The sequence below is a fragment of the Hibiscus syriacus genome, unplaced genomic scaffold (genome assembly GCF_006381635.1).
Source record: "Hibiscus syriacus cultivar Baekdansim isolate YM2019G1 unplaced genomic scaffold, ASM638163v2 tig00005459_pilon, whole genome shotgun sequence".
Classification (NCBI taxonomy): Eukaryota; Viridiplantae; Streptophyta; class Magnoliopsida; order Malvales; family Malvaceae; genus Hibiscus; species Hibiscus syriacus.
Genome location: NW_024062058.1, coordinates 764,119 through 790,549, shown reverse-complemented (window position 1 = coordinate 790,549; position 26,431 = coordinate 764,119). Strand labels below are relative to the sequence as shown.

Sequence of the window (26,431 nt, the reverse complement as noted above, 5' to 3'; positions counted from 1 at the left end):
AAATAACAATTAAATGACTGAAACATAAATAAAATAATAATTGAGTAAATTACATAATTTAACCATAATATAGAAAAGTGATGGATGTGAGCAAACGGGTAGGCAGTCGAAGCAAAGCAAGCCAAGTACTCCCCATTGTCACCTATGCACTCCACTCTTTTTTTTCTTTTTCTTTTTTCTGATTTTAAACTATTTTCAGAAACTGATTGTTTTTATATAATTTAAAATATATAATTTTAACCATGCGAATATAGTTGAGAAGCCATTATCAACTGATATTTTCCCTAAAGCAACTTTTTGCAGAGCCAAGAAAAATTTTAATTGACATTTATATTTCTTAATTGGACAGCAAGTTTAGGACTCGTCACTCCAGACCAAGTTAATAAAATATGTGGACGGCTAAACCTAGTTCTTTTAACCTTATTATGGTATGTCATGGCCAGATAGGCATGGATCAAAGAAAATGTTTGAAAAATGGGAAGACCAGAATTAGGGTTGGGTTAGGATTCCAAAGTATTTATTTAGGTACAGAGACAGTCCAAGATAAAATTTTATTTATCGCATTACTATTATTATTGTTATTTTCAATTTATGTTTTTAATTAAAAGGGAATAAAAAATAGAATGGTACGAATCATCAAATAAATTATAATTATTTCTTAAGATAAAAGATACGAGACTTTAATATCAAATAATTAAAAAATATCTTTAAACGAATAATGCATGTACTTATTCATATTAATAAGAGGAAAGAGAGTGGAAATGGAAATCGTCGCACAGACAACATGTCGTGATCAGGATAGCACAAAACGGGTCCGTTTATTTAGATCTCGCCACGTCACTCTTCATTTTCTTTTCTTTTTCTTTTTTTTAATGTACTCTCCATTCTTTTTAACTTTTGCCAATTGCCAAGCCATCGTCAACTCAATTCTTCGATGTGTTTACGTCTTTTTCTTGTATTCGCCCAAGGTAACAAAACATGTGCATTAAGGAACAATTACTTTATTTTTAATTTTCTGACTGACGGAGGTCTTCTACGAAAATTGCTAACAACCATACGTTAGGGACAACCTACTATTACCTCCCCTTATCTCATTGCGTATTGGAATAAGATTTTGTTGTTGTTGAATTTGTAGAGAGTAACAGTTTCTTTATCCTTATCAGCTGACTTCTTACCTCGCCATGCGTTACACGTTACCCTCAAAAACCAAACTAGAATCTCCCTCTCTTAGTTTTTAGTTTCTGGTTAGCTGCCAATGAAGTGGATAATTATAAAAATCCTATCATATACTCCCCATAATGCACCACTTTCCACTGCACAACGGAAATAAAATAATATTTAAAGAGATTGGTAGTCCACCATAAGCACCACTTTCCACTGCACAACGGAAATAAAATAATATTTAAAGAGATTGGTAGTTAAATTTATAATTTACTCACTAAAAAAATAAAATAAAAAAGTCGCGTTATAATATTCAGTGAGGAAATTGAAAACGAAACCACCACGGTCCAAAACCTTTCATTAGACTAGTAGTTGAACGTCACGCTATGGCTTGCATATAAAAGAATGACCCTAGTTTCCCTCTTTCTTTAATTATTCTACTGAAAATGAAAACAAGATTAAGCCAACCACCACCTCATTTGCGGTAACATTAAGTCCAATCATTATACCTAAAATACATACGTTAAGAAAATCTCCAGTTTACGTCAAAAAGCTCATCTGACAAAAATACAAACTACGTATCATGCTTATCAGTCCTATGTTTATCAGTATCATTTACAGGCTCAGCAGCAGAAAGAACAAGGCCATATATCAGCATCTCGCTTGGTAAACACAATGGTGTCGGCACAGAAAAGGATTACTATAAAAGGCTTCACTCATTCAGCTGGGTCTCACAAACAATCATGGAAACATGCCCTCAAGGTACTTATCAAATCATCGTCGTAGTCGCTTCCTGATTGACAGCTGAAGATGCCGTTTTATCTGGAAATAAAAGGGGAAATTAATTGTAAAAGCAATGATAAACGTATCTTAATTATGAAGGTGTACCAAAAACTGTAAACATCTAATGGTCAAATAGATGGCCTATGGGTGCCACTGATAGCCCCAGCTAGGCTGAGATTGGCAGAGCCATATTATCAGTAATCACACCACTCATCAAACCTGATTGGATCCTTTTTAGCTTAAAACCTAAACTAATCCGGGGTATGAATTTTTGCCTAGGAAAGAACATGGTTCTCAAAACTTGCCAGGGCCAGTTCGCCAACAACCACATCGACTCATCTAACTTATTTCAAGCAGCTTACTACTCTCTTTTCTCGATATAAAACATTACTACTAGTAAGGATAGAACAACAGATAACTAATTTATCAACCCTCCTAGCCTGTAGATATGTACTATCCATACAACATGGTTAGTAGTTAAGTTGTATTTGAACTCTTAGTAGATAATACTTAGCAGAATAATTAGGTTGAGGTACTCTCTTAGATCTTAGAAGTTTAATGTATAGGACTTCTAAGCTCTGTTGTATTCGACCTATTATATATAGGCTTTCTTTTACTCTTTCAAAATGTAGAAAATAAGAGAACATCAGTAAATTCTCTTTTCCAAACCCACTTTCTACACCCTGGATGTGGCTTGATTCCTGACAGTTGAAGTTCTACCAATTGGGTCTATCTTGGGAGGGGGTGACTTGCTCTGGGGTGTGGGGAATTAGAGTAACAATAATGGTATGCATGTTGTAGAAGGTAAGCAATAACTTATGAAAATGTGGAGGACATGGATTGCAACTCCAAACCTTTTCTCTTCTCTGCTCCTCTCATACTCCTCATCTATATCATCTTTGTCTTGGTCCTGAACATAATACAAGATTCAACTAAACAAATATGAAAGGTGAACTGAGACACCATCCTCCTCCAATTAATGGAGAACAAATTCCTAGTGAAAAGATTTTTGGGCTCAAGTTGACACCTTTTTCTTTTGTATCCTTTTTCTGCTTTCTGTCTAATTCCTTCCCTTCCATTTTTTGTAATGAAGCTTCTCAGCGCATCTATTTCAAACAGTCAACCAAAAAAAAAGCAGTCAAGGACCTAAGAATTGAGCATGAGTTTCATACATATCAAACAAAATGTTAGAAAATGTTCTATAACAGATCTTTCTACAGAGCTTGATGACAAGAGAGTTGATATTATACAGCTATAAGATCAAAGTTGTGCCTTGTCCAACAATACGGTTATGTATCCTAAGATAAATTATAGTAACTTATTCAAATAGGTTTTAATCCATATCTGAAAACAAAGCTGTAGAGTAGGATTTACAACAAAAATAAAGCATTCTTCCAGGTCATCTATTATTCACATTGACTAGGATTTACACATTGTTACAGTTCATCCTCTAAACTCTCAACCCACACATCCATGTATCCATTCAAATGAGAACATTTTTGTCTCACTTCACGTCTGTTATGTTTTTTGAACTTTTATAAGTCGACTAGGTAAATGAGAATGAAAAAAAACAACTGTCAATGGATTCAACGGTACTCCAGCAAATTTTATCCATGGAGCCTAAACTCAGTACAAGACAGAAATTAGAGGAAAGGAAGTAATCATAGAATACTGAAAGTTATCAAAGATTTGTGCACAAACTTGCTAGATGATAAAGAAGGTTCTGACCCAACAGCGAGCAGGAGATATTGAAAGAGAGCAAATTGCAAAACGAGAAAAATAAGATATCACTACATACCTTTCACAGGTTACCAATTTTACAAGGGCTTGCTTGTTTTCTCCAGCCTCAAAATAGGAAAAGTTTACCTGAAAATTTTATCCAAGAAAAGTGAATAGTCCACATCACCTTAATATTTGCACACAAAGATAATCTCGTCTTAACAAAATTTTTCAGCATTTAGAAAGGAACTCCGCATCCCTCCACAACATCTTTAATGTTATTAAAAGATGAGGTAGCAGTTCCACATAAAAATATTACTCAACCATGCAAAAATTCATATCCTAGTAAAGATGATTTCTAGTAAAATGGCAAATGGTTATTACAAAGTACAAACACTTGCCTCGTAGCTTGCTAAGCCATCTTTCATTGCAGTGCTTATTACCACATATAAACTGTCCTGATAGAAAAGAATAAATATAAATTACATACTTACGTACCATTGTCACTTAACGAGCATCATATGATAGAAAACAATTGTTAAGCTAAATTTAATAGAAAATAATCAATGAAATATGGGGTGGTTAGGGGAGTAAAAATTTCCTTGCTGTTTTTAGGACATTTCTAATACACACCTCTAATCTATCTTATTGATCAGTTACTTGTACAACGGAAAATTTCAGTGAGACAAGTTCAGCAATTGCCAAAACAGATTCCGTTGCATCTTGCAAGGTCTTAGCCCTCAAATTTTAACCACTTTTGGTGTACATGATAGTGCCTGAATTTTACCCCTTCTTTATCATCACTACCAAGTTCTCCCACCTAATCTTGGTAAATAAATTGCCCAAAAAGTTTTGCGGATTAACTATAGCATATATATTCATCTTTTGTCAAATTCATGACATTGCATAGCTTTCTGATATGCGCAAGGCAGACTGGAATATGAATGTAATTCTGGAAAAATGCAAAAGATAAGATTCCAAAACAACTAGTTAAATTAATGTCAAGTGTCAACCAAAATGAAATGTATTTATCATACCAATCAGTATAATAAGAGCAGTCAACATCAACAATGAAAAAAATCTATTACCTTTGCCAGATATAACTTCCTTCTCTGTTCGCCACTCAAACCAATCTACAAACATCAAAGTGGAATAGGATTAAAATTGAAATAGCAATCTAAAGAGGATAATATGGACCTTTGTATGATAGTGATAAAGAATAAAGATGGAACAGAAGATAACTAAGGATCTGCATTTTCATTTTCAATATAAGGTTTCTCTTGACGCTATCACAATAAATTTAGAGCTAGACCAAACAAGAGACAATTTCCTGCTCTCAATTTTTCAGATTGGTTTAAATTAGTATGTAAAAGTCTCAAAGCATTAGTGAATTCGTTTCCATAACAAGTATGAAATGAATATCATGAAATAGACAGGTTCCTTAAAACATCTATCTAACAAATATAAGTAGCAACGCACCTTACCACTCTTATACTGTGACATGTCAGCTACGCAGTATCTTAATGAGCTTAAGGGAACAAATAACAAGTCACAGCTATTTTTTATTGAAATTAAAGCTGAAGAAACTCGCCAATGTGTTCATTTATCCACTAGCTGTCTAAATTTCTACAGACCATAGTGATCATGAATTCCTTAGTAGATAGAGTTGTCACTGCCTGACTCAACTTTCCAATTGAGATCTGTGAAGAAGAAAGTCATAGGAAATAAGAGGATACGGAGCACTCATATATATATTGAGATTTTAGATTTTCAATACCCCAAAATAAGCAAGAAATTAAAATAGCTAAGGATACTCTTTAAAAAGCTTATCATAGTAACGCTTCACCAGCTTCTGCTCCCAAGATGGATTCATATCATCTTCCTCGGAACGTATAAAGCTTCAGCAATAGTTAAATGTGAAGAGGAAAAAAAGAAAAGCTCAAAGCTTGGTACCATTTAACAATCAGTCACGTGTTTGAAAAAAGAGCTTTGTCAAGAACATAAATCCACTTCATGAATATTTTTCAAGCTACTCAATCGGCTCTGAATCCACTTGTCTTCTACAATCATATAATTAATTTTTAATATCTGATAATAAACTCACCCATGCATCTACATCTAAAGTTACCTAGACATACTTTTCCATTTGTGCCTGAAAAGGAAACAATAACAAAGCAAGACAAATAGACCTTATCATGTCTGTTCTCTTCAATTCAATGGTGTTCAAGTTCCACTGATTAAGAACAGTTAAAAGTTTCATTCAAATTTGAAGATTTCTAGGTAATATAAACATATTAAATAGCACTATTATAACACACACATGGAATACTGGAACACTCGAAGAGAATGTATAAAACAAAAATAGAAACACTTGGAAGAATGTAAGCACTAATTATAGAGTAAAATAGAGACGTGCAGGTGCAAGTCCACTAATACAAACAACAAAAGCATACCGATATCCCTCCTTCAGGGTATCATGATCTGTTTTAACTGGCAACTTCACATCTTAGATATTTCTTTTCCATAAAAGCCAACTGCAAAACGGTGATCAAAGCAAACATTTGACACCCAAAAGATGAGGGAGGAAAAATAACTATAACCCTAAAATAAAGACAAGATGCAGCTGAAACGTGAATCAAAACCCGGATACAAGACTCGTCTTCGCATTGAAACTAAAATGTGTGGCTGACTGTAACCTACCATTCTCAAAGGAGAAGAATCAAGACTGCCATCATTCACTTGTTTTAGAACACAATGATGTAAACAAATGAAGCGCTAACTATTTGCATAATTCCTTTCATGTCTATTTCCCAATTAACGAAGCAACAAATAGTGCAGCGAGCATGTTAGAAGATTATAACAGATCAAGGAAAAATGGATATTATACATGAAATATTGCCAAAGCATCAGTCGCTACAAGAAACTCAATTAAGGAAACTCTACCGTAATCGTTTAAGAACTTCTTGTGGCGGTCGTAGGCGTTGAGGCCGCGAATGTGAGCTTGGTACTGCCTGAGATTCAGATTGAGAATTTAAAATGAAGTGAGCTCAAATGATGCGTAAGTGTTTTGTTAGATTCAAACGTAACAATAATAAGGATACTGAATTTGGAAGAGACGAGAAGACGGAACTGTTTTTTCTCTTCCCTATCGAATATTGCGAACTTGAGGGACCCGAACGACGCCATTGATTCCGTGTTTCGAACGCAGAAACCCTAACGGTAGTTGGATGTGAGCACCAAATGGAGGAAGAAGGTATGGGTTAGATGGCCTGAAACGTGTTAATGTGAGCACAAAAGATTTAATCGAGATGTCAACAATGAAAAGGCGCTTTTTTTTTGTTTGTTTGTGTTAATGGGTTTTTTTTTTAAATATTTTTATGTTTAATTTGTCGGAATTTCATTTTCGGTAATGTTTTATTATCAATAGTATATTTTTGAGATATATTATCGGGAATGTCATTACCTCTCTTCCCTTAGGTATTGTAATATTACTGACGTTTTGGACTAAAATGCCCTTAAAGTTTTATTTTTTTAAAAAAATATATTTCTTCTGTCATTGAATAATAAAAATTCTACGAATGTTAAATTATAAATTTATCTTTAAATTATTTTAGATTTATAAAAAAAGTCTATAATTAAAATTTTATATGAAATTCAGGGGTTAAAAAAATTACTCTTTCATTAAACCTTTTTTATATTTTTAATTTTGTAAAAAAATTATATAAATATTTTACAATTTGTAATATTATACAAATATATAATAATAACAATTTGGTCAAATATACATTCCAATCCTTTAATCAAACACGATAATCTTAAATTCCTGCTAAACCAACCAAACACAAAATACAACATTTCCAATAATCCTATTCCCTGGTAATCTTTTATTCCCACTGATAATCTTACATTCCGTGAACCAAACGCACCCCAAAGGTTTAATTAAAGAGTTAGAAGTTAGTTTCTCCATGGATAAGTTGATAAACAACATTCACTATGGAAAGATACGCAAAGAGAGTATTTTTTATGTGAGCCTAAAAAGTATTAGAGAAAGCTCAATGTTTAGTCTCGTGGGCTTGGAGTAGATATTTATATAATTAAATATAAAATAAGTGTTCAAATTATATTTAGGTGTACAAAATATTTTTTAACTGGTCTTGGTATCGAATATTATAAACATTATCATTTTAGGTGGCCAAGTCATCAACGACATTAATTTCCTCCGTTAAGTTATATGTGTCATAATCTAATAACTTTGGAAATTTATTTAAAAACTTAAAAAATATTTTATTTTAGGAAAAAACTCCAAAACTCTTAAAATATCTTATTTTAGTTCCATTTACTCCAACTGTTGTCATCTCCGGTCGTTTGGCCATGGAAATATCACGGAAATAGGGGAAGGAGAGGTGTAGGGGGGAGGGAGATGCGGGTAGGGGAATTTTTTTTAATAGTATTTATATTTTTTAAATAAAAAGTTCAAAATTTTAAGATTAAAAACATATTATTTAACGAAGGAAATTAATATCGTTGACAGTACAAGCACATAAAAGAGTAATGTTTGTAATATTATATATTATGATGATTCAAGAAATACTTTTTGTACTTATTCGTGAAAAACAATATAGTTTGAACACTTATTTTATATTTATGTCTTTTGATTTTCAAGAATGAAACGATAAATTCAATTTCATATCCCGACATAATTATTCGAATTTAGAACTCATAGAAAGAAAAATAATTTTAAAAAGATGATCCAACAATCTAAAGATAAAAAAGCTTCTCCTCACCACTAAAACCACTTAATGAATTCAAATATATTTCAATCTTAAAATGAGTAGATACAATAAAAACACATTTATAAAATCAAGCCCTAAGTATAACTTAGTGAGATAATAATAAGCAAAGATGAGATAAAACATGAAAATATCATAAATATAAATAAAATAATTTAAATAAAACATTAACTTGCAAACCGACTTATTCAAGCCAATTTCTTCATTGTAACCTAAAATTCATCTTAATTTATGATTTCATAAAAAAACATAATAAATAATATCAGATAAAATAATCATATCATGCTTTTTGTTAAATTGACGTCATTCATAATTTTCATATTCATTTTCATAGCCCAATACATATTTATGAGAACACAAGGTGCGCACTGTGCACATCACAATACCAATCTTAACTGAAACATATAATGCACTCTAAGTGCAATCATAACATGAGCACTAACGGTACAAATTATAATGTACACGAATGTAACATAACTTAACTGAAAGTTACTCAATTTATCGACATGTCAAATGTTCCTACGACTCTCAATGCAATATACAATGGACTTATATATCATAATAGAATCATTAATTAATCAACGTTTGAAGATCATAAACCTTTAAAATTCATTATCATACAAAGCATACTTGGGCAGTTCATACCCTAAATCACTCATAAAACTTATTGAAAATATTATAGAAATCATTAATAATTAAAAGTTATAAATCATACTTGAAAATAAAATGAGATTGACTTATTGTAAGTCGTCATCGATCATAATAATTAAATAAATAAAATGCACTCTCATTTCCCTCACTACCGACCCTTTATATACTAATTCTTTACTCGCATGCTTTTCCTTTTCCTTTCAGATTGCTCGATTATCGTGAACTGACAACGTCATATAATAACATAAAATATTTAACTATATGTTAATATCGAACTAACATAATCTAAATTTAAATAATATAAAAGTCTATAAAAATAAAATATTTTATGTGATTATTTTACCTTAAATACTGAAAAAAACCTTTCACTATTGTGATCATTTTACCTTAAATACTGAAAAAAACCAGCACCTTAACAAAATACTCAAATCAATACTTTAACATTCAAAAACTTGAAATTTCAACCTAAATTTTCTTAGACTTTTCAATTTCAATCACTTACTTTCATAAACTTGTAAATTGCTCCCAACATGAAATCAAACTCCAAAAATCAGCATATTAAAAAAATCTCCAGAATAGTAATATTAAAATTCAACCTTGAGTACTTCAACTATCACATTGATGCAATAATATCCCAAAATTCTCAAAACTTGTAAATTCACCCTTCTATTTTCTCAAGGCTCCAGATTGATCCAAATTAATATCCAAAACATATAGAACACTTTTAATACTAATTCTAGACCATAGAAAATTTTACAAAAATTTCCCCCTATTTTCCTTGTATGGCCAAATAACTCTAGTACAATAAAGTTTGATTTCCATTCAATTTTAAGCATGAATTCAACTTCTTTTTTTAACCTTCATAATATCAATTTGAACCAAAATCAATCAATCAACCTCAATAAACCCTAGAAGTGGTCGAACACTATATAAGCATGTACAAATAATTTTAATTATCATACATGACTTAGAATTAATCTCCAACCTCAAAAACATAAAATCCTTGATCAATTCTTCAAAATCACAAAACCCTACATAAACTAATCATGTAGGTTAATTCTCTATCTAATAGCTTGATCCAAAAACTAATCATGTAGTTTTAAAAATCAAAATAAAATTCTTACCTTAGCAACAATGGTGGTTTCGGCCAAGAGAGAGAATGTAACATCCGCAATACCGGGTTAGTGACCAAATTGTAAAGTTTTAGAATTTGGTGACTAAAGTATAAGAATGAAATAGTTCAATGATTATTGGATATATATGATGAAGGTTATTTAGTAATTAGTAAAGGAAATAAAGGGCAAAAGGGTCAATTGACCAAGAAATGAATAAAAAATGGGATTGGTAGGATAAAGGCACGTGGAAAGGGAGAGAATTCTCCAGAGTTCTCTTCTCCTTTCTTCTTCTTCTTCTTCACGTGGAAGCCAAGAGCCAAAGGTAAGTTTCTTTGTTTATAATTGAATTGTTGATTTTAAGGTTGGGTTTTAATTATTAGATGATAACTAAGCTTAAGGAAAGCTTAAATCATCTTAAAAGCAAATGATGGTGGAGTTAGGAGAGATTAAAGATTTAGAGTTTACAAATGAAATCTTGGAATAAAGTTCATTTCTTAGATTGGAAGTTAAATTTGACTTGTCAATGGTTAAATTAAGAGAGTTGGAGTGATAGAATTGTATGTAGATCATATAGAAAATTTGGTATGATTCTTGAATCTCGTAAGGAAGATAGGATTTTGAGGTTAAAGATGATTTACATGGATATAAGTTGGTTCAAGTTATAGTAGTTAAGTTTAATGTCATAAGAGGGGCTTAAAATAGAATAATTAAGGGAAGAGTTGATGATTTACGTGCTAAAATGTCAGTTATGGGCAATGTGCATCGATGCACATTTATTGTGCACCGATGCATCGATGATAAATACCAGAAATTGTTTAAGGTGCATCGATGCACATGTAGTGCATCGATGCATGAATTTAAATAGAAAACATCGAATAGGATTTATGCATCGATGCATAAGGAGTGCATCGATGCATCCCCATTAAATACAAACATCGAATAGGGTTTATGCATCGATGCATGGTGTAGTGCATCGATGCATACCTTCATTAAAAGATGAAATTGGCTTTTCTTTGAGACTAAGGAGTGATAGTTTCGAATATATCAATCAGTATACTGATAAGTATTAATGTATTATTATGTAGATATAGAATGAAAGCTTGTTCCGGAACAAATTAAGGATTATGATTGATTCAAACAACGAGGCCCAGGTGAGTGCATCTTATCGTATAAGATTATATGGAAATTGGACTTGTGATAAGTCTATTCCTATAGTAATAGCTCATTAAGCCTTGATTATAAGTATGTTAACGATATGAAGTGTATGTATGTTGGATTATATGAATTGATAGGTTTTGTTTTGCATGTGCTATGTGGTTTATGTAAAAATACGGTTAAGTGTTAATGAGATAATATAAAACAAGTTATGAAATTATATGAATATAGAAGATAAGTCAAGAGATGTAGGGAAATGAAAATAGATGTTTATAAAGAGTCATAGGAGAACAAATATAAGTAATATGATAATGAAATATAAGGCTATGTGAATACATGGTTATGAGATAAAATATGTAAGAATAAGAAAAGATGATGAGAGTGAGTTCATGAGAAGTGATATGAACTAGGTAAACATGAGTTGGACAATTAAATAGTGGTATGATCCATTATGGAAATTAGTATAATAGAGTTTTTTTGATTTAAAAAGAGTTAAGGGAACTAAATAAGATTGAATTATATAATGAAATGGGAATAGTATATCAATTAGGAATCTTGAATATAAAGGGACGATACGAATATGCAAGATAAGTTATATGTTAAATATCTATGGAGATATATGAAAAGATTATAATGAAATTATGAAATTGAATTAAGTAAATAGATTAAATTATTACCTAAATAAAAATATTATTAAATGATATATGTTTAGAAATACAACATAATTTATAATCTATGGGAATACAAAGAAATAGATCATAATGTAGATAATATGATATCCGTTATTATATATCTATATGATATATGTCATCAGGTAATATGAAAGAACTCTGAAAATTTATATAAGCTATGAGAAAGTGTTCTATGTGTTATATGAAGCATATATGATCATATGTGAACAAGATATGATATGTATGTTTATATGAATATCTGAGAAATGATCTAAGCTATATGATATGATATGTGCGATTATGTGCACTTTGTGATATATGTTACATGATTACAAACATATGTACAGAAGCTATGAGCTTATATGAACATGTGAAATGATAAATAATAATGCCCATGTTATACGATATGAGAGCTATAGGTATAGTTGGCATGCCAAGAGTCGAGGGTTTCATAGGTCATTCGGGACAACTCATAGGTCATTCGGGACATATTCACAGGTCCTTCGGGACAAATTTCATATGCCACTCAGTGGGATTTATACGAGCTGTGGTGACAGCATAGTGCACAACCTCACAATACTCAGATACCTTAGGTTCTCAATATGATATCATGGGCCAATAAACTCATTAATACAATTTCATGAATGTTAAAGTAATATGCTTACAGGTATGGATATTGGTGATATGAGAACAATGTATGTGATATATTTATATGATTTGTGATATGATGTGTTTTCTTTATGCCTCACTAAGTCTTCGACTTAGCGTGTGATTGTTTCACACGTAGGTTTCGAGAAGAGTAAAGAGTAATCCGGAGCAAGACAAGTCAGTTCTCCTTACCAAATGTCAGATTAGAAAATATATGTACTGTTTATATAGTGTAGTTGGCATGTAGTCTAAAGATATAAATTGTATGAACTCTGATATATTTTGTAAACGTTTTGAATAAGTTAAATGTTATCAAAGTTTTTAAATGACTCACTATTTTATACGAATAAATGTTTGAAAAGTCAATGTGACACTTCGGACTCGTATCCGGGTCGGATACGGGTTGGGGGTGTTACAGAGAACAAATTCAATTGTTCGGTCAAATATGAAAATTACACTGATCTGAAATATGTAAATAATATTTCCAACCATCATTCATCATCCTTCAAATTTTCGTGAAATTCCGGTTCGATCCGATTATCCGATTTATACATTGAACTTTAATGCTTTATAACTTTTAACATAAATTCCGTACCAAAAATTCGATTACCACGAAAATCCATGTTTTAGGCCAAACTGTTCATTTACGAGCTAAAATACATAACTTTTTAAAATTATATTTTTGATCATGAACTTTATAAGATTTATACTTTAGCCATAAACTTTCAAAACTTATATTTTAGTCACTATCTGAAATTTGAGGTATTACATGACAGACCAATAATAGTTGGTCTTAATTTTTAAATTGATGACCACATGTAAACCTTGAGCAAAGAGACTATTCGCAAGAGTTTACCCTAAAGAAAATGATTGGGTGTAAATGATCTGTCGGTGCATTTCATCACTGAGTTTAAATCTTAATCTTTACCTCTCTAACATGCCTCTAACGTTTAACCCTTAACCACTGTCGGTGGAAGGAGCTGGTATCGTAGTTTATCTGTCCCTTTCCTCTCTTGTTTAATTATTTGTTGACAGCTATTATAATTTGTTAGATAAAAAAATAAAAACCACCTTTGATTATTTGTTTACTGCTATTATATTTGTAGACAGAGATTGATAAAGGGAGTTAGCTGCTGCTCTGCATTCCTGCTCTCTTTCCTCCTACATTGTTTCTTCATTCTCAAGGTTCGTATCGTAGATCCGTTTTCAGTCTTAGATCTCTCTCTCTCGTTGCTTTCCGCCTAGATCTGATCTGGATTTCCCCTCATTTCGAAGAGATCGAAGCCATTGTTCGTTCTCGACTTCGATTTAGTCATTTTCTTCAAGTTCATTTCTGTTTTCATCCTGGAAATCGTGATGATGTTCGTCTTGGGTTATTAAAGTATTTATTTCAATTTCTCGCTCTAATTTTGGAACCGTAATGGTCAACTCTTGCTATATTCTCTGTTTTATTTAGCATCGCAATGTGGCGATCTATTTGTTGAACACTTCGGCTTATAAATCGTTGTATGTGTCGGTTTTCTGTTTAAGATATTTTAATTTGGACATGTCGATTGCATCCATCTCATTCTCTACTGTGCTTTGTTATTTGTCGGTTTGTTTACTTAGAGTTCCGAAGTACTCGACCTCATTGATTCAATTAAGTGGCAATGTTGGAGAGCATTATAAGAAAATTTAAATAGTCGTTATCTAACAACGAGATTTTTGTTACAGTTTTTATTTAGGTTTATTTGGTTGAGAAGTGCTTTGGGTTTTTTGCAGTTCTAGCTAGTGAATGATAAGCTTTGTTTCTTGTTATTTATTTATTTTTCAGATTTGGCAAATAAAGGCATGCACACATCTTGTTGATAATCAAGAAACAGTTTGGATCCATTGTTCCCAACTGACAAAGGCGGTGACAATGGAATCAGGAGATATTGGAGTATGTATTGCAAGAATTATTCACAGTTCTGTAATTTTCAGTTTGCCTTATTGATTGGGAAATTGATGATAAGAGAAAATTTAGCCACATATTGGATTAATTGCATTAGGTTCCATTTTTTTTAAAAAAGTAGTTCAAGTGCACTTTGTTTGCAAATGGTTTACTCACTTTCATATGAAATCATAACCTAGTTATTACAGCTCGAAATGATATCTCTATACTTGAGATATGTCCTTACTTATAGTTAGGCATATCTGCTAGATTTTTATCCTTGGATTGCTGGAGGTGTGCATATCTGTCGCTGACTATGTGATTTTTTACCTTTGATTGATCAGGGAAAGCCCATGAAGAATCTTGGTGGCCAGGTATGCCAAATCTGTGGTGATACTGTTGGAAAGAATGTGGATGGTGATCCATTCATTGCTTGTGATGTATGTGCATTTCCTGTCTGCCGTCCTTGCTATGAATATGAAAGGAAGGATGGGAATCAGTCATGCCCTCAATGCAAAACCAGATACAAGAGGCACAAAGGTAATTTTAAAATTTGTATCCCACTAGATGTACACATGGTTCTCAGAACGTCCATATATATATATAGTATTACATTTGTGAGATTTTTTTTTATTTGTAAGAACTTCTTATTACACCAAGTATTGAACAGATTTTCCCATTATTGTACTTTTCCAATTATATTCATCACTATTTTTTTCATCTTTCTATTGTTCCAGGTAGTCTTGCTATCCTCGGAGATAGAGAAGAGGGTGATGATGCAGATGACGATGCTAGTGATTTTAATTACTCTTCAGAAAACAAAAACCAAAATCAGAAGCAGAAAATTTCAGAAAGAATGTTGAGCTGGCATGCAACTTATGCAAGAGGGGAGGATGTTAGTGCTCCAAACTATGATAAAGAGGTTTCTCATAACCATCTTCCCCTGCTCACCAATGGGCAGGAGGTAAGTCTATAAGCTGTTGTTTTTTGTAATTATTCATTAATGGAATGATGGATTGGAACTTTCCTTTCCCCACTGACATATTGTAGGTGTCTGGTGAGTTATCTGCTGCATCACCTGAGCGGATTTCTATGGCATCTCCCGGGCTTGTTGGTGGAAAAAGTATTCACCCTCTTTGTTACATGGCTGGCATTAATTAATTGCACAAATGAAATCCATCTTTCCCTTTATATGCTCTTATGGCTAATTGATATAAACATTGAAATTCCTTGCAGCGAATATTAGGGTTGTGGATCCCGTGAGGGAGTTTGGTTCACCTGGAATGGGGAATGTAGCTTGGAAGGAGAGAGTTGATGGCTGGAAGATGAAGCAGGAAAAGAATGGCGTTCCTATGAGTACAGGCCACCCTGCATCTGAAAGGGGTGTTGGTGATATTGATGCTAGCACTGATGTGCTTGTGGATGACTCTTTACTGTGCGTTCTCATCTGATTAATATCTTGAACTTAAATGGGATTATTTGTTCTTGTTCATGTTATTCCATGGTAAATTAAAATATTTTTAGAGCCATGATCACACTTCTCTATTCCTTTGCCTGGGGTGTTTCTAGATCCTGCGATATAGGTTAATTTTCTGAATTTGGAGAACATGATTTAGCAACAATTCTGAAGTTCCATATATAAGAGAGTTAGGTTCTGCTACAAATCTGTGTAGCCCAAGTTTAATTGTCAATGCTCTTCTTAATTTTCAGGAATGATGAAGCTCGGCAGCCTCTATCAAGAAAGGTTTCTGTTCCCTCGTCAAAAATAAACCCTTATCGGATGGTCATCATTCTTCGACTCATTATTCTCTGCATTTTCTTGCACTACCGAATAACAAACCCTGTTCCAAATGCCTATGCTCTGTGGTTGATATCTGTTATATGTGAGATTTGGTTTGCAATATCGTGGATACTGGATCAGTTTCCTAAGTGGCTTCCTGTTAACCGTGAAACCTATCTCGATAGACTTGCCTTGAGGTAAGGCATTTCTTCCTGTCAATCTCATGAATCCACGCAAATATATTTTAAGCAGTTGTGTTATTTTAGAATGTATTTAGTCTTGCTTTATCATTTCAATTCCCTGGCTGTATAACAGATACGATCGTGAAGGGGAACCATCAGAATTAGCTGCTGTTGACATTTTTGTGAGTACCGTCGATCCATTAAAGGAGCCTCCACTTGTGACAGCGAACACTGTGCTATCCATTCTTGCTGTTGACTACCCAGTCGACAAGGTCTCCTGCTATGTTTCTGATGATGGTGCTGCTATGTTAACATTTGAAGCATTGTCTGAGACATCAGAGTTCGCTAGGAAATGGGTACCTTTCTGCAAGAAGTATAACATTGAGCCTCGGGCTCCAGAATGGTATTTTGCACAGAAGATTGATTACCTGAAAGATAAAGTTCAAACATCATTTGTTAAAGATCGTAGAGCTATGAAGGTAAGGGTTAGCTTGAAGATCCTTGGTTGCAATACTGCTATGTATTCAATTTTTTATCATGCTCACTTCTTTGCTTCTATTGCAGAGAGAATATGAAGAATTTAAAGTTAGAGTTAATGGGCTTGTTTCAAAGGCACAGAAAGTTCCTGAAGAAGGATGGATTATGCAGGATGGTACACCATGGCCTGGTAATAACACCAGAGACCATCCAGGAATGATCCAGGTAGGACCTGTTTTTTTGCATTCATAGATATGCCTACTCATTTATCTTTTTTGAGCAGGATGGCCTTTGTTCCTGAATTTCTAGATTATATGAAATTCTATACACATATTGGACTGGAAAAACTTAACAAGTGGGATTATATGTTTCCTTTCAATCGCAGATAAGGAAGTTAATATTAACACATGAGACGAGAACAAATCTGCTTGAGTTAGGCCATTATATTTTCATGCATATTATGTGATCATCCTGTTCATTATTTTCATTATTTTGAAAGAGGATTAGTGAGTTGCCTTAGCTATAAGTATTTTACACATTATTAATGTTACTAAGAGGCTTTGTAAAACATGCAGGTTTTCTTAGGTCAGAGTGGGGGCCTTGATGCTGATGGCAATGAGCTGCCAAGGTTAGTTTATGTTTCTCGTGAAAAGCGTCCAGGTTTCCAACACCACAAAAAAGCTGGTGCTATGAATGCACTTGTAAGTTGCTTTTTAAATCTGTTATTTTGCAGTACTCATTGATATTTATATTATCTAACATAGCTGTCAATGAACCTTTCTTTCAGGTTCATGTGTTAGCTGTCATTGATATAATCTTATCTAACATAGCTGTCAATGAACCTTTCTTTCAGGTTCGAGTGTCAGCTGTTCTTACTAATGGACCTTTCATGTTGAATCTTGATTGTGATCACTACATAAATAATAGCAAGGCCTTAAGGGAATCTATGTGTTTTCTGATGGATCCAAACCTTGGGAAGCAAGTTTGTTATGTTCAATTTCCACAAAGGTTTGATGGTATTGACAGGAACGATCGATATGCTAACAGAAATACTGTTTTCTTTGATGTAAGCTCCATATCTTGTACCAAGAAAAATAATTGCATCTTGTGAATGATGTTATTGCTGATGTAGAGTGATTAGCTTGAGTTAGTTTTCATCGAACATACTGGCTATTGAAATCCTAGAGACATCATCTAATTTTTTTGTGAAATTACAGATAAACTTGAGGGGCCTGGATGGCATACAAGGGCCTGTTTACGTTGGTACGGGATGCGTCTTCAATAGAACAGCATTGTATGGATATGAACCTCCCCTTAAGCCCAAGCATAAAAAAGCAGGTTTGCTATCTTCGCTTTGTGGAGGTTATCGTAAGAAGAGTTCAAAATCAAGTAAAAAGGGATCAGACAAGAAGAAATCTGGCAAACATGTTGATTCTACCGTACCAATATACAATCTAGAGGATATAGAAGAGGGTGTTGAAGGTAACTATTTACTTTCTTGTCTTTTGAGCGTAACGGTCATTATTCTCAATATCATTTGGTCAAATGAAGAAAAGCTCCTTCTAAGACCTCCATTGTGCATTTTTAAAATCAGGGGCTGGGTTTGATGATGAAAAATCACTGCTAATGTCGCAAATGAGCCTGGAGAAACGTTTCGGTCAGTCTGCTGTTTTTGTTGCCTCTACACTTATGGAGAATGGTGGTGTTCCTCAGTCTGCTACTCCCGAAACACTTCTTAAGGAAGCAATTCATGTTATCAGTTGTGGATATGAGGACAAAACAGACTGGGGAAGCGAGGTATGTGGCTGGCTGTTCCTACCATGTTTTTCTCTGAACCCTGAAATGTTTTATTGCTCTACGTCCATAAAATCTCCGACTCCACTACGTGTAAAATTGATTAGTGAAATTCATGACTTGAATTTTGTTAGCAATATTCTGAAGATGTAAAATTGTTTCTTTTTGGGTGTTAGAGGATGAAAAAAATTATAGTATAAACTGCATCAGGACTTCTACGTATGTTTGAATTGCATGGAACCCATAGCTTTTGCTGCAAAATTCTTGCTTTTATTCCGTTTAAATTTCTTTTTTTGTCACTTGTGCTGGATGATCTCTTATCTAATGTGCATTTCCCCTCCCTTTCATCTGCCATAATTGAGTTAAATTTCCTTGCTTTCTTTTTCCTGCAGATTGGGTGGATCTATGGTTCTGTTACGGAAGATATTCTTACTGGATTCAAAATGCATGCCCGTGGTTGGCGATCAATTTACTGCATGCCAAAACGCCCAGCTTTTAAAGGATCTGCTCCTATTAATCTTTCAGATCGTCTGAACCAAGTGCTTCGGTGGGCTCTTGGTTCCGTGGAAATTCTTTTCAGTAGGCATTGCCCCATCTGGTATGGTTATAAGGGTAGGCTCAAGTGGCTTGAACGGTTTGCATATGTTAACACTACCATCTACCCAATTACTGCTATTCCACTTCTCATGTACTGCACACTGCCAGCCGTCTGTCTGCTCACTAACAAGTTCATTATCCCACAGGTTAGTCTATCCGGAATTACTATACCTAATCGACGTCACTTTATTTATTTCTCGTTTTGTTGAGACAGAGATTATTGCATTATATGCTCTTAATTATTTTGCTTGGTTTGCTGTGACTGCAGATTAGTAACATTGCGAGTATATGGTTTATATCCCTCTTTCTTTCCATCTTTGCAACTGGTATTTTAGAAATGAGGTGGAGCGGGGTGGGAATTGATGAGTGGTGGAGAAATGAACAATTTTGGGTTATTGGTGGTGTGTCGGCACATCTTTTTGCTGTTTTCCAAGGGCTTCTCAAGGTTCTAGCCGGCATCGACACCAACTTCACGGTCACTTCAAAAGCATCGGATGAAGATGGGGATTTTGCCGAACTTTATATGTTCAAATGGACAACCCTTCTCATCCCACCAACCACTCTTCTCATTATAAACTTGGTGGGAGTGGTTGCAGGAATCTCGTATGCCATCAATAGTGGCTACCAATCATGGGGTCCCCTCTTTGGTAAGCTATTCTTTGCCTTCTGGGTGATCATCCATCTCTACCCCTTCTTGAAAGGTTTGATGGGACGCCAAAACCGGACGCCCACCATCGTTGTCGTATGGTCGATTCTGCTTGCCTCCATTTTCTCTTTGTTGTGGGTGCGTATCGATCCCTTCACAACAAGAGTTACCGGGCCGGATGTACAAGAGTGTGGAATAAACTGTTAAGACGGACAACCGGGAGTGTAGGTTTGTTTTGGTGGTACCAAGCTGCAAATGCCGAAGGTTTGTTTAGTTGTAATTTTGTGTAACGTCATGTGCACAGGGTATAAGGTTGATATCTCCTTTTTTCTTTAATGATATTTTTTTTTCCTGAAATCCTTTGCGTGGTATTTCTATTTTTGGTGTATCTGAAAAAGAATTGAAGATTTTTTTTATTTAGACAACCGAAAAAAAAACCAAATTCCGGACGAAAACAAAATTTCAAAGCGTGTGATTATTGAAAAAGTTACTATACACTGTTTGGTATATATTGGATGGAAAATTATATTTAACACGTTTGGTTTATTAAGCTTTTCGAAAATGTGCTGATGATTTAAAAAAACATTCTGATTAAATAAAAAAAAATAAAACTATGAATTTTAATATTTGACAATTACTATTTATTATTAATAAATATTTGATTTAAGTGTTTATTAATAATTAGATTTCTTTTTTCTACACGTGTGCTGCATGTGTAATACACGTTAATGTTTTATTATTTGATAATTATTTTTATATAATTAATATATATCAAACAAAAAGGGCTAAATGCAAAACTAAAAACTTGGATGGGCATAAGTTGCTCAAATTATTTGGCAGTGATTGTAAACCATAAATCTCTGCAGACTACGTTTCTTCATAAAAATTATTTTTGAGGGACCTCTTAATAATTGAGTTAAAATCCTTATTTTCTCAGAATATTTAAGTGTCATTTTAGTTTTAGATTCTATGCTTCGATTCTTAAGAGATTATCGTAAATAAATTGATTAAGAATAACATAATCTATAAATCATATCGAGTTTATTACGACTTATCTTGAATATCATGTCATCGTGTGTTTCATTTCAATTTATCATTTTGGTTTTCGTTTTTTCCATTTAAGTTAATTAGTATAAATGAAAAATAACTCGAAATATAAATCTTGCACGAATTAAATTACCTCAGTAATTTTAGGGATGATTCTCGTCACTTAATTTGGCGGTAAAAGTTGATGAGCATTAGCACTTTATTTTTTAACGAGCAAAAACAAAATGGGTGGAAAGAAACAACAGGTCAACAGCTACGTTGCAGATATACGGACTGGTACAACACATTTTTATTTTTGCATGTTTAGGTACATCATCATCTACACAAAACATGACTATCCACAACACAATATCCATTCCTACCCTCACAAAATTGAAATCAATAAAGCAGGTGGAAACAAACAAACAACCACCCTGCAAACCATCTCTATGCACATATATATATATATATATTAGCTGCATAGAACTGAACTTTTTCAAAGACTGTTTTCCATGGAGTACTTTCCCCATCCTATGCGATGGATCTACTTCTTAGGAATCGCCATGGACCAGTTCCAGTCCCTATCCTGCACCACATAACACCACTTTCAATCGTGAATATGAACGAAAGCAAGATTTTATATCGGAGGAAAAAGAGTGAAAATAGATTATGGATAGAAAATACAAAGAAAATATCGAAAATACATGGTAATTTGAAATTGTGAGGGTGGGAACGGTTACCTCTGTTCGGTCTATCCCTGTTAATATATGTGTGGAAATGGAATAGGATCAAAGGTGTTGAATTTACCTCCAAAGACTGGCTAAGCTGCGGAGAGCCATGTAAATGGTTAATGCAACCCATATCCCTATGAAACCGTTGCTTTTTGAGAGAATGAACAGCGCTGCTATGCTTGCACCAGCTACAAACACCATGGAGTATGCTGTGAATGCAAAGTCCGATGCTCCAAAGTTGACACCGTCCAACACGAAAGCGATCGAGTTGATCGGCTGTGTTGCTGCCACAAACTGATCAAACACATAACGCTTCAGCTAATATGATCTTGAAAACAAAAACAAGAATTTGAGCTTGTTGATGGATGGATGGATGCATCGAGAATCGATTACCGGGACTCCGATAGCGATAAGATGAAGAACACCGGCATCTTTGGAAAAGATCCCCGACCCGAAGTACAAACCGAGTCCAACCACGACAGCAAGCCCCGCACCAAGCACAAAACTCATCTGCATTACACGAGACGTCGCTGCTGTCACCTTGTTGTAGTCCTTCTCTGCAAATGCACTTGCCAGAATTGCCTATAATGATGGCCGTTACAGATAGGTTAATCAACCACTTGTATGTAAGCAATTTCATGTATGTCTGTACGTATGTATGTATGTGTACCTGTCCAGCGACAGCTAAACCATCAGCAAGAAGAGATGATGTCATCCAGACCTGTAAGCAGATTTGAAATGCGGCCATTGGCGTTGAACCAAGCCGAGCAGCCATTGATGCTGCCAACGTCACACAGAATGTGACTGCTATTACTCTTGCTAATAAAAGAAAACCTGTAGTCATATCATGCATCAGACCATAGGGGTCATAGGCAAGTAAGTTTTAACAATAACCGAACTCTAAACTCTATAGTCCCTTACCATTCTTAAGAAATCGTCCGAATTGCAGGTCTTTCATGTTTGGGGGTAAGAGGCTGACTTGTTTCATCAATCGCCACAGGAGAATGACTGAGATCAAATACCTGCGGCCATCATTTTCCATTAGAGACGGTATATAAGATTGTCAAACGAGAAAGAAGACACGGTTAACTTACTGCGAAAGGATATGTGCTATGGCCGCACCGCTGACACCGAGTCGTAAGACAAAGATAAATATAGGGTCCAAAACTATATTTGTCAGGTCTCCTGCAACTGTTGCATATAATGGTGTTTTTGTATCCTTAAATCCTCGGAAAACACCTTGCATGGCTAAAGAGAGAAGAACTGCAGGAGCTCCTAGTGATCTCAAAGTCAAGTACTTAAGCGCTGGGCTTAACATTGGGGAATCCTGGTTGGTCAAGCATATAAGGTGATAACTTAGAAACACTAAAGTGAACAGATCGAAAGCTAATAGCATTATTGGTGCTGCCACTTACATGTTTCACACCCATAACACCCAGGAGAGATTTGGCCCCCAAAACAAGGCATATAGCTTGAAGGAGACCGAGCATCGAGCCAAGAATCAATGCAGTTGACACTGAAGGGATATGCCTTTTCCCCTTTTTCACTTCAACATTTTCAGCTTTGGTATCAAGTACACAGGGCGATTTGATTGTACTTGTGTTGGAACCTGACGAATAAATCACTAGTTCACTTGTATTATTACAAGAGAATACGACAAGCTGAATGCTCTATGATACTCTCAAATAACATATCAGAGAAAGGGAGAGTTATACCATTCTCCGGCTCTTTCGTATCAGTATTCCTAGCTGCACCTGCTCCATTTACCAAGTTGGCAGCCTCTACATCATCTGCTGCGGTCAATTCTTTCAACTCTTTGTGTTTGGTCCATTCTTTTCAGAATCCTCACATTTTTCAGCTTCAGGGATAATCTTAGCAAGAGTATCTTCTTCAGCTACAAAAGAAGTTGTAATGCTAACGAGCGGGAAAATGGTAATCCTTGATGCTTGATTGAATATAGCGATGGACACTCCTACAGCAGCTAGCTCCACGGGTCCTACACATACAGGACATTCAAGAAAACCATAAATACAACATGCACCCAGGAATCAAAGCAAAGATCATATGAATATATAGGATATGAGGGCTGACCTATACGGCCAATGAAGGCAGTGTCGATCAGAGAAGCAATGGGATCAGCAGCTAATGCCAAGGCAGCAGGCAATGCGATCCTTAGTATCTCCAGGCCAAGTGAATCCAATTTGAAAACAAGGCTAAAACAAATATATGAAACCAAAATTCAGCTCATGAAATATAAACCATCATTAAAGCAAATACAGCTACTGTAAGCTAAAGTACGTTGCATCTTTGAAGAGGACTAAAACAGGCACTCCCCACCGGCTCCACTGGTTCTCAGATGGGTGTACAAAACCATTCTCAGCCATGATATGATCAGTGACCACTGGGAAATGTCAATCAACCACAAGTTTGAACTGCTAGGCGTGATGCTTTTGGTTCCACCGTGAAACTTCCGAGTTCTTATAAGCTAAGCCTCGACCCGTCGTCGACCGTATTCTGCGAGTATTCGGCAACCGATATTATAAGTAGAGCTACTAATCTGCATGCAATGCTGTGCACTCTTATAACTTAAACAGCAGTGCAAGAGGCTGTAAATTCTAAAATATCCATTTTGGAACCATGTCTTCCATATGGTATCGTTTTTTAGTATTAAATAAACATTTTATGTTCGGAAAAGAATGAGGAAAAAAAAAGCTAAAGGAGCGTCGAACCTCTTTATACTTTAAAAACAGATATCACCGACCAAAAAGGTTTAAAGAAGACGACATGCAAAACGCGACGGACGTAAATATATATGACACAGAAACCGAAAAATTACTTTGGGAAAAACAAAAGTAGGGTTGATTGTGTGAATAAACCTGTTCTGTGTAATTCTAGTCTAGATAATGCGAAATTAATGTGTACATAATTAGCTAGGAAAAGAACACGTTAATAGATTCCAACTCAGTTTCCAACATAATTTCCTATGAAAAAAACACATCACGAGAAAGCAAATGTAGGTTTCCTAATCAGTTTCCAAAAGGTTTTGTAGGCCAACTAATTTTGAGGCTAACTATACTTTATCGCTCTAATTTTATTGAGGAATTGTGATTGATATACGAATAAGTGATTTTCGTGGTAAAGAAATTATTGTCATTTCTTGAGAACCTGGGTTCGAGCATCGAGAATGCTAAATGCATGAGCGTTCAATGTCAAAAGGCTGAGAGTTATCTTTAAATAAATATTACATTGTATTTATCTCAGATTAATAAAAAATTATGTTTGATATAATATCAATCAATGAATCATATCATAATATATTAATGGTTTAAATACAAGGGATTGGATTCCAACAAATTTATGTAAATAATAAAAGATAAAATAATGAAAATTATTTTCCCAATATACATGGCGTTGAATATTGATACATATTTAAGATATATAATTTTATGTATAATCAATAAATTGAATACTAATAATAATAATAATAATAATATCAAAAATAAATTTAATTTATAATTTTAATTATGTATAAATGAACATAGTATTCGATGAACGATTCATAACTCCATATAAGATTTGTTTATTAAGCTAAATAAATGAGTATAAACAAAATTTTTATATTCATTAATAAACGAATGAACACAAACAAATATATATTTGATTCGTTTATGTTCACGAGCAAACTCGTTTATCGATTTGTTTATAAGCTCGTTTATCTGACTCTCTTTTGTTTTTATTTTTTTACATTTTAAATGTTTAGGGACTAAATTGAACACTAGATAAACTTTGGACTTCAAAATGTAAAGTCTAATGAGTTTAAGGACTACTGAAGTAATTTACAATTTTTCTAAGCTTGTAAATAAGCATATAAAATGAAGTGTACAACGAAGATGTTCGCGAACGCTGAACGAATCAAATACGAAATCCTTAAAAAATAAACAAATAAATACAGACCCCTTCTATGGACATGCGTAGTATAAATTCTTCTATGGACAGTAGCTAGAAGTACAAATGGAACGAAAGAGAAGCAAATTCAGTCCCCGATAATCACAGAAGAAATAATAAACCGTCTAACAGCACATGATGCGATTCTAAAACTTGAAGTATTTGAATAAACATATTTTGTAATATAAAGCAATTTTGGGAAGGAAGTAAGCTAACCTGTGGTTCGCTGCCGATGGCAAAGCAAAGTTGTCGTCTGCAACTGCAAAACCTACACCTCGTTTTGCCCTTTATATACCTTTCAAGATGCTCCTGTGCAGGTTCAACTCACCAATTATTATATGTGTATACTTTTGATGACAGTGACCACATACAAGCTTCCAAGTATTCCAATCAGGGATTTAAATTACGGTTATGATCGCGTTTCTGATCGCAATTGTGGACATAACAGACGTTATCGCAGTGATTACAAATATTATGATTGTACAATTATGATCGTCGACTCTACAACGATTGTGTACCGCTATTCGAATCCCGATTCCAATGATAATCATAAGTTACTAATAATTAATATCAGTATTAATTAATTAATGCAACTTGGCCAATAGCAATGCGACAAGAGCATTATGGCGGATGATTTCGTAATAAAAA

The 26,431-nt window shown here is 34.1% G+C and overlaps 2 protein-coding genes and 1 pseudogene across 2 annotated transcripts; 1 reads left to right on the top strand and 2 right to left on the bottom strand.

The window, feature by feature from the left end:
- Positions 1-1,559: 1,559 nt before the first annotated feature.
- Positions 1,560-6,946, bottom strand: LOC120199545 (annotated as a pseudogene).
- Positions 6,947-13,799: 6,853 nt separating this feature from the next.
- LOC120199542 (cellulose synthase A catalytic subunit 3 [UDP-forming]-like) lies at positions 13,800-20,438 on the top strand. Its single transcript, XM_039200590.1, has 15 exons — positions 13,800-13,878; positions 14,507-14,614; positions 14,950-15,145; positions 15,343-15,569; positions 15,656-15,728; positions 15,842-16,040; positions 16,316-16,582; positions 16,701-17,046; positions 17,132-17,269; positions 17,620-17,745; positions 17,898-18,110; positions 18,262-18,526; positions 18,639-18,841; positions 19,231-19,581; positions 19,704-20,438. The coding sequence occupies exons 2-15, from the start codon at positions 14,594-14,596 to the stop codon at positions 20,286-20,288; spliced, it is 3,210 nt and encodes a 1,069-aa protein (XP_039056521.1). The 5' UTR covers positions 13,800-13,878; positions 14,507-14,593; the 3' UTR covers positions 20,289-20,438.
- A 1,049-nt stretch (positions 20,439-21,487) lies between these two features.
- On the bottom strand, positions 21,488-26,035 carry LOC120199380 (protein DETOXIFICATION 43-like). Its single transcript, XM_039200476.1, is given in 12 exon segments — positions 21,488-21,693; positions 21,915-22,132; positions 22,232-22,420; positions 22,509-22,672; positions 22,760-22,860; positions 22,933-23,165; positions 23,254-23,447; positions 23,554-23,664; positions 23,667-23,834; positions 23,930-24,051; positions 24,137-24,352; positions 26,000-26,035. Coding segments are annotated over 11 exon segments (1,641 nt in total). The 5' UTR covers positions 24,223-24,352; positions 26,000-26,035; the 3' UTR covers positions 21,488-21,638.
- Between the last annotated feature and the right edge of the window lie 396 nt (positions 26,036-26,431).

Bases quoted from the DNA above. Each gene is read 5' to 3' on its own strand.
- LOC120199542 (XM_039200590.1), top strand. From the start codon at position 14,594: ATGGAATCAGGAGATATTGGA. The intron at 16,041-16,315 runs GTGCGTTCTCAT...CTTAATTTTCAG, and splicing joins CTTGTGGATGACTCTTTACT to GAATGATGAAGCTCGGCAGC. The intron at 19,582-19,703 runs GTTAGTCTATCC...CTGTGACTGCAG, and splicing joins ACAAGTTCATTATCCCACAG to ATTAGTAACATTGCGAGTAT.